Below are 9,313 nucleotides of genomic sequence, written 5' to 3'. Positions count from 1 at the left end.
GGCCGGCCGGGGGCGGCGGGTGCGCGTCGGGCAGGGCGCGGGGATGCTGCTGAGGCGAGCGAGCGCTCGGGGAGGGCTGTGCGCGGCCCGGCTGCCGCTCGCTAAATAGGCCATTTAGCAATCTTCTCCCCATGCTTTTCTCCTGAGCACTGCCGGGGGTGCTGGAAAAGCGGAGGGCAAGTCTTTGTCTGACGCCAAAAATGTCTTCAGTGAAGAGGCCAAGAGGAAGGGTAAGTGAGAGCCTGAATGAGTGGGAGGAGGAGGGGTTCTTTGGGCTAAAAGGCTAATGGGATTGAATAACCTTCCTTATTACTGGCTGCTGCTGCGGGAGCCGCATCGCCATCTTGAGCTGTTCCCGAGCTGTTCCGAGCTGTTCCCGGCTGTTTGTTGCACCCGGGGCTTTAAGGTGGCATCGGGAGCTCCCCATCCCTGCTAGCCCCGCCGCCCGTGAGGCACCCACAGAGCATGGAGCCCAGCAAGTGCAAGGGCTTTGGCCAGAAAATGTCTGTGGAAATCCCTCCTGGCTTTTCTTCCTGCTCTAGGCAGAGGCGCATTTACGGGTGAGAACGTAACATAACTGTTATCTGCTGGGGTTTTGTGTTTGAATAGGAAATTCTTTCCATTCCTCAAAGGGGGAGGGGAGGAAAGCAAAAACATGTCTTCTGGCTGGCTGCAGGAGGGGCTCATCAGCCCCGTAAACAATTCTGCGTCCATGAAACGGGCATTAAAAACCCGAAAATAAAAACAAGTTACGTCTTTTATCCGAGGCATGGAGTGTATGTTGATCTAAAGAAAAGAAACGCCGCTTTCTGATCCGTTTATGGTTATAGAGCTGTGTAATTTTAGTTTTGGTTATATCTTTTGTCTGTTTTTTAATCTTGGTGTTGTTCGAGCATCTGTTGTGTTCATCACCGAGTTAGTCCTGTAGATCATTTGTCTGCTTTAAGGTAACTGTGATCTTACTGGTATCCTACCAAAGGCAAAACACTGATGCTGTTACCTTCGGGAGCTCCTCGCTTTTTCGTATTTTACTGAAGGTGTTAGAGGTGTATATTAAATGTTTGGGAATGCTGGAAATGTTAAGGATTGTTTTTTCTAATTACAGAGGTGGAGAGAAGGCTGAGAGAATTTCAGAAGGATATTTTTTAGTGACTTTGAATGCATGGATTGGTTGTTTAAAACCAACAATTGATGCAGTTATTTTGAAACCCACGCCATTCTGTGGTATAAACTGAATTCATTTTTTGTGTCCTCATGAGTCCCTGGCAGTTACATTTTTTAAAAATGCGTATCCATGCTAAAAATGTTTTCACTTTATCTTTTTAAAATAAGGGGAATTGAATCTACCTTTTCTTTCTTGCTACAGCCTCCTTCTTCCAAGAAGACTGATGGTTCAGGATCATATACTAAGTTGCAGAATACCCAGGTGAGGACAATGTCTGAAAAGAAGCAGAAGAAAAAAACAGACTCGGAAAGTAAACAAGAGAAGGCAAATCGCATAATATCTGAAGCAATTGCGAAGGCAAAAGAGAGAGGAGAGAGAAACATTCCACGGGTAATGAGCCCTGAAAACTTCCCCAGTGTTTCAGCTGAAGGAAAAGAGGAAAAGAAAGGTAGAAAAGTTAAATCCAAACCAAAGGATAAGGAGAGCAAAAAGCCGAAAACTGGTTCCTCATCCAAAATTAAAGAGAAAACAAAAATTGGGTAAGTAGATTAAAACATTGTCTATCTTTTCTTCAGACTGTAAATCCTTGATTAAAATGGAAACTGCTTACTGATAATAAAATATTCTCCTCCACTGCCTACACAAAATTCTTCCTGATTAAGTCCATGTGTGGACTCTCTCATTCAGGAACAAGAATGCTCTGTTTTCTCTTTAGATAAAATCACTGTAGGAGTATCTTTTTGAAAGGAATTATTTTAAATTTGTGTTCTAAAGTATTCTATACTCATTTGAAGCATAGACCCAAGTATCTTTTATGTAGTCTTTTTATCAGTTCTGACTCCAAACTGAGTTTTTCTGGATTATAAATGCTGCTTTTATCAATTTTGGCATGTAGCTTCAATACAGTGTGCTTGATAAAACTACATGGGGAGAAACTGGAAGTTTAATGAACTTGTAAGCAAGAGAATATTCTTATAGATGTCACGTGTATCAAAAGTAAAGGGCATATTGGAAAAATTATATTCTAAGCACTTTGTAGTCTTTGGTCATATCAGTTTAATCTGCTGTCTTAAAAATTTTGCAGACTCAGCTGGGTCAAGCTGGGTGGAGTGAAGAGCTTTTGGAAGGCTTTAGGTGTTAGAACGCTCCAGGGGTTCTAACTCATCTTGGGACTCCAGAGCTAACCTATGCTGCCTGTTTACTTCTACGGGAAAGCGTGTGATTTCCGATGTTAAGTATGCCAGTCAGAACTTGAAGTGGAAATCATAGCTGCGGTCTCATTTTTTTTTTTTTTTTTTTTTTTTTTAAGTCCATGCTCTTTTTGCGGTAGCAGAAATATTAACTGGCATATCTCTCCAATTTAAATGTCTCATATACATATGTATATTTTCATGCATGGAGCAGAAGTGAATGTTCTTTTAATCAGCCTAGTTCTCTGCTTTTTTTTTTTTTTAATCCTTTTAGAGATCAGTGCTTTTCTTAAATGTTTGAAGTAAACAATTTGGAGTAGTTATCCTGCAATATGAAGGTTACCACTCTATACTCAACTTCATTCTTTACATAAACTTCCATGGTGTTAATGTCTTCCTGCTCTGGCTATGGGTTGGCATATGATGCTGCTCATAAGTGCACTGAGTAGTGCTTCCCTTTCTTTTTTTCTCCGTCATGTCTAAGGTGGGATTTTGGATGTGTAATTCCAAAGTTAATGTCACTTTCCTATTTCTGAATTTACTAGTGTTCTATAACAAATATTTTCTGTGTCTGTCTAATGAGAAAACTTAGACACTGTTGTTTAGGTAGTGTCAGTTTCATGAAGCTTTGTGGTTTGTCCTTAGCATGCTTTTTATTCATTCTTTTGGCTAATTGATAAAACTTGCCAAAATATCATCCTTATGATATGCTACATAGTTGCCATAGTATTTTTCCTGTTTTTAAACAAACAAACAAAAAGGGAAATAAACTGGTACCTTCAATTTATGATTCTGCACTCAATTTTATCTTGGTGAAATATTTTGCTGTGCACATCACTTAGGATCAGTTTTCAGGATTTCATCAGATGGCGTCAGTTGAGAAAGAGACATTTCTCAAACCGTGTTTTTACCCATGGTGTTTGTGTTTGATGCAAAGAGCATGCAAGCTGCTATAGGAGCTCCCATTTAATTATGGTCAGTGTTTCATAATTTTGCATTGAGCTGTGAAGGTTTGCCTCCCCATTATTTACCAGTTTAATCAGCTAATGCCCCAGTAGCGCTCTGTTAACTTAATCATGCTGCCAGGTATTGCTTTAATTATGAGGGATACATACCTAAAGATGGAGCAGTCAGGTTCTGGTGAGGAGCAGTGAGAGAGTCTTCTAGAGCCACATGTTACAGTTTTCACAGAATTCAGTTTTATTTAGATGGGCAGCAGCAAATCAAGTGCTTTGAGACATCCCGACAGTTCATATTTGTGTCCAAACAGATTCATGTGTTGTGTTGAATTAGCACTATTTTTATTATTGGTATAAATACGTAAAATAGTAACTGTGTAGCAAAGAATATACCGGTGGTTGTGCAGATCAGTAACTGCAACAAGGCCTGGATTTTTAAAAGAATAATCTTACCAAACTCTGCTGTCTATGCAAATGTAACTGCTGATATTATAGCAGAATAATTACCATAGAATCGCTGTACTTGTCTTTTCAACCATGGTTTAAAAAATTGTGTGATTTATAAAATTTGTTCTCTCAGAGAAAACCAGAATTAAATAATAAGGAGTTCAGAAGGCTAAACAATGCTTGTAAAGGTTTTGTCCTGTCTTCCATTCTTAAGAAAATATTTCTTAATGAATCTAAGCACATCCTTGGAATTATTGTTAAGCCAAAATAGTATTGGGTTTTTAAGTGTGTGGGTTGCTCCATTGATTTTCTTGTTACCTTAAAATAAACTTGGACTGAATCTTGGGAAAAAATTTTACTATGCTAAAATAATACCTGTAAAAGAAAAGTGCTTTATTGGGCAGGAAGGGAAAAGGAAGATCTCAGTTCAATGGAAATGGTTTTTTTTCTTGGAAAGAAAAATTTTTGAAATCTGTTTAAAATGGGATACAAAAACTTAATTTTTTTTCGCTTTTAATTAATAATGAGAGAAACTTTATATTATAAATATATATATTTGTATATATGGCATTCCTTGCATTTAAGCAGAAAACAGAACCTGAAGTCCTCTCATGTTTTAAAAAGATCAGTAAACCACTTCTAGTTGTTGTAAACTATTATGAATTAATTTTTCTGCAAGCAGTATAATCGTGAGTGAAACCTTAGAGCCAATAAAGGCTTGCAATGAAAAAAAGATAAATACACCTTTTTAACTGTAGAGAAGAATTTGTTTGGGTGCGTCTGCTGTTCCATTTTAGAAGGAGTTCTACTGTGGTACGTCTCCATCCCGGATGAATACATTTCATTCAGGGTTTTCTATCAAACTCATTTAACTTGCAGGAGCTGTTAAATCTGTTGATTCAGTTTGGATTTGGAGTGTCAGAGCAATGCAGGGGGTGCTGCAGTGTTGTGTGTGTTTGGGAACATCTGGAGTCACACGTATGTTTTGGATGACTCCTGTTTCATTTTTGCAGGCCCACAGGGAGCTGAGAGCGCTGCAGCTATAACAAATATATTGATTTCTTTTTTTTTTTTTTTTTTTTTTTTTTTTTTTTGAGAAATGTTTGGGAAATAGTTTTAATCTGGTCTTTCATATCTCTGCTCGCAGCAAACACAGCCTGTTCAATCGAAGCACAATTGTACCTTCTGTAGCTGAGTGTTAAAACAGCAGACTCTTATTTAGATTGTGATCATAGACTTTGACCTCTTACAGGGCTTTTGTCTGTGTAGCAAGGTCTGTGTTGCTCTTGAGGAGGATTTTCAGAGTTACAGTTGAACTGTAAATGCTCCTCATGTAGGGCTGGAACACTAATTGCTGAACAGACCTTGAAAATTTGCCTGGTAGCCATCAGTTTTAAAAAAAAAGTTTTTAATTTCATTACAGCACAGCTTTTACTGAAATTGAGTAGCCCTCATCTGGGATCAAGATGAGTTCTAACTACTGTGTCTAGATTTAGGGGGCAGGATGACTTTTCAATGGTTAGTGTTCTTTGCTGCTCACACACAATCAGTGTGTGTTTGGTGGCTTCATGTTACCTGTTTATATTTTCCTTAGTGGTCCTCTGAGATCTATATGTACAGGAAAAATTTATAATGTAATCCTTTCCAATTTATCATTGCTGGTTAAAAATTGCTAGCAGTTACTTCCTGGGCAGGCTGTAGTTTCTTTGGAAGGTTGAGGGTTAAGGTTTTTAGTTCTCTGAGCTGTAAAGTCAGAGAAATAATGCATATTAATTTTAGCCAAGTCTATTAGAACAGGATTCAATGGTTAGTAAAGTTTCTGTGCCATAAGCATTGGTGAAGATTAATGACTAAATTATATTATTACCAAAAACATTGTAAGAGTATTACAGAAATTATTAGAAGAATGCATGTATAATGTATTTAGTATTACCAAATTAAGTTAACCAGTTTGCTTTGTGCATTGATTACTGATTAGGTTAATTCTTCAAAATTTGCTTTACGATTTCTCTGTAGACTGCAGAACCACTTTTCATATCCTGGATATTTACCAAGGTGTGTTGACATTTAGGAGTCTATTTAAATCCTTTCATATTTTTGCATAGAACTTGTTTCCATTTATAAGCTTTTTCTAATTGATTCTGCTTCTTCCATCTAAGGTGATGCATATTTGAACTAAAAAGTGTACTTCTTACCACTTGATGTGAAGAGTTATGAATTTGTGAACATTCTCTTGTTCAAAAAAGTAGATTGGCATTTAGGTTTTATAGCTCTCAACGTATTCCCACCTACTCAAACATAAAATTAAATATCACAGCCCTGATGAAAAGCAACAGCTCTGCACTGGTGATGTAAAGGACAATATCAGTTGACTACATTTAGGTAATTCTTTTTCTTAATCACTGCATAGTTTAAATAAATAAATCTCTCAAATTCTAAGAATTCAATTTACAAAAGTTTGAGTCAGCGTTAGTCCCTAAGTTCAAAGCTGCTACCAGAAATGGCTCTATTATTTCATGTGCTAAAAGAGCAGAGCGATTTTGTTCATTCATCCTTGAGTTATGTAGCAATGAATCCAGCAAGTGGGATGTGATCCTGTTCACTACTCAAATGAGTAAATGGCCTCGTTGCCTTGAACCTCAAAGTAGATCTCACAAATACTGGTGACAAGCAGTTTTGGGATCCAAGACCCTGACAGATAATCTTTGCTTGTTGATGTGATACTGTTAGGATGGTTTGAAACCCTTGTAAACTCAGGAGACATGGGGAGGGGGGTGGAGAGGAGGTGATTCACCTGTTACACTGATGCTGTATTGTTCAGTGTAAATACCTGATTTATTAATTTGTTACCTAAATAATGAATTTCCTGGGAGGCAGATGGTGGGAGTTGTCTTCGTGTTTCATGCTAGTGAGGTGAACAAGTCTGTGGTCAGAAAGAAGGGATGCTCACTGAGTCTTTGAGTTCTGTTAGATTTGTTAAGGTCATTAACTTCTGTCATGATGAAAATGGCACATAAATTCAAGATTTGATCATCCTTCTGGGATGTCTTTGCATGCACTGAGCCGTGACTCTGGTGAAGTTTTCTCTGCTCCAAGACTGTAGTTTTGATGCATAAATTGGGGCTAAGTGGCATCATCTAATGTTTCTACTGCAAACTGTATGACTACAAAGTAGTGTGGTCTTATCAAATAAACAGTAAGCATTTGTTTGTTATTTTGCATTATTGTTTTGATGTTGTATGGGCTTGAAATGACTGATGGTCCCAAAAAAGACTATTAGAAGTGTTTAAAGTCTTTGCACAGTTCAAGAAGTTATTAATTTGAAGTACAGCTGGAGAAGGCGACAGGCTAATATTAGTGTGTTAGTATTATTTCTTAAACATACGCTAAAAGGATAACAGAAACTGTTTTTTTATCAGCAAATTAACTCTCATTCCAAGAGGATACGGTATCTTGTCAAGGAAAATTCTACTTTATATTTTTAGCCAAGTTTCTAGTGATAAAGAATTGCTGATACTGTTGATAACATTGGAGTTTTATTGTTTTTCATGAAGTGCTTTGGCTGAAAATTATATTTGAAAGGTGGCTTTGGACACTAACAGTTAGTTACTTGGTGTTTTTCTGTTTTGGGAAAATTGAATTAAATTGATGTATTAAAGGCAGGCAGTGAAGGCCAACTGTACTTCCTGTTCCTGACATGGATAATACATATTTGCCACCTTTTTCTTTCTATCCTCTTTAATACTTCCTTGTTCACTAATTGGAAGGCTTTGAAAAGTGTTTACCATCTTAAAGCTGTTCAGAGTACTGACAGTGTTTCCAGCACATTCTTTGCTATCAAACAGAAGGGGAATGGAGCACATTCTTACAGGTTTTTCATTTATAAGAAAGAAATTGCAATGTTCCTCAAATAGTGGTTCCTGGTGGCTCTAAACCATGGTAGAAGTCTTAGGCTAACGATTATTTTTAAACTCTTCTGTTGCATAAGTTTCTCAACATCTTTAGTTTGTAGTTATAGAAGAAGGAAATATGTATTGAAGAAGTCTACAATGTCTAATTGTTGAAATATTTCTAGATGTTGAGTAATAAGATGATTTTAAATTTCAGAAGGCTAGAGAAAGTGAAATTGGAGTGGAGTCTGGTGATATTATTTATTCCATGTCTACAGTGTGCTGTTAACTTTTCATAGAAACAGAATAGATAGTTTCTGTTCAGAACAGTTTGTTTCAGGGTGGAAAAAGGGATTTTAGCCAAGGATCTTTATGCTTTCATGCGGAAATTTATAAACTGGCAAGAGAACTTGTTCTCTCAATGAAAATTTTTCACAGAATTGATCCAGTTTACAAGCTTCTGAAAATCATTGTTTTCACATAGCAGATTTTTTTAGAAGTTTTTGGCCAAAATATGAGCAGATTGCATTTTTACTGATAGAAATGTATAACTTTAGCACCATACTGTTGTTCAGCAACTTTTGATAGCAAGGAGCATTGTGGTTCTGGGCACTGGATCAGAAAGAAGTGAAACTGCATTTATTCCTCTCATTGGCATCCCATCCATATACAGGAGGAAACATTCTGATCTGCTGCATGTAGAGCTCTTCCGAAAATTTCGGGGAGATGCTTGTGAAGTACTGGGGTAGGGAATGCAAGCTCAAAGCAAGACACAAAAGCTGCCAGAAATGGAATATTGTGTGTAAGACAACAGGGGCGGAGCAGGAGGTGAACCCAAGCAGGGACTAAAACTAGGAGAAAGCAAGGAAAAAATGAGCCAGCACAGATCTGCAAGCTGGAACGGTCTAATCACAAAATAACCCCATGTTCTAAAACAGAAGGCACTTCAAATCCTCAGCTATTCAGTGGATACTACTACCACTCATAGTAAACCCCATGTCCCTTAATATTGTGCTTGAGTACAAAAGGACCCTTGAGCCTAAAACAGTAAACAGTAGAGCATGAAGTGAGAATGAACTGTAGTTGCACAGATACAAATACCTAACAGAGCAACATGCATTTATGGATTGCTTTAATCTACCATTTCACAAAAGAGGATCAAAATTTGCAGTAGATTGCCCAGGTACCTACCAGCTGTTAGCCTTGGAGATAAGTGGAACTTGACGGGGCTGTGCAACATAAAAGAACTCTGAAGGTGGCTTTGAGTAGGGTCTACAGGTCTTCCAGAGACCTCTTCCAGCTAGACTTGCCTCTTAACGTTTACTTGATTAAAGAACATTCAGTCATCCTTTTTCTTTGAAAGAATTTAAGAGCAGGGAAAACATAAATTGATGCTTCCTACCATTTTTCCAAACCCTAAAGGTGCAAACCAGGAACTTGCTGGGATGGATATTGTTTCATGAATGATCTTCCAGGAAATTCTCACTCATAAGTAAACCAGGTTTCCCTTTAAATCCATGTTAAATTTTAGCATCCAGAGTTCTATTTAACAACAATTTCAGAAGGTCAATCACAGTGTGCCTTCTCTGCATCATTTTGGAATATATTAGCTGATTTGACATATTGGTGACAAGTGCTAATGTAACACTTAAATTTTATAAA

General features: G+C 37.6%; 1 protein-coding gene across 6 annotated transcripts in view; it reads left to right on the top strand.

The window, feature by feature from the left end:
* CHD9 (chromodomain helicase DNA binding protein 9) overlaps positions 1–9,313 on the top strand; it is a 69,309-nt gene that overhangs the window by 15,729 nt on the left and 44,267 nt on the right. For 4 of the 6 annotated variants that reach the window (XR_014854542.1, XM_085071865.1, XM_085071866.1 and 1 more), the window contains exon 2: positions 1,367–1,704. Coding sequence is in view for 5 of the 6 variants with exons in the window: in XM_085071865.1 (XP_084927991.1) it covers positions 1,367–1,704 (338 nt within the window). In the remaining variant the exon portion in view is untranslated. Of the gene's footprint in view, positions 1–107; positions 231–379; positions 561–1,366; positions 1,705–9,313 lie in introns of those variants that run through there. The other 2 variants (XM_085071867.1, XM_085071868.1) reach the window with 2 other exon arrangements.

Source organism: Lichenostomus cassidix, chromosome 11 (assembly GCF_008360975.1).
Source record: "Lichenostomus cassidix isolate B80296 chromosome 11, HeHo_3.0, whole genome shotgun sequence".
Taxonomy (NCBI): domain Eukaryota; kingdom Metazoa; phylum Chordata; class Aves; order Passeriformes; family Meliphagidae; genus Lichenostomus; species Lichenostomus cassidix.
Note: the sequence above shows the minus strand (reverse complement) of the source record. Positions and strands in the feature narration are given on the sequence as shown.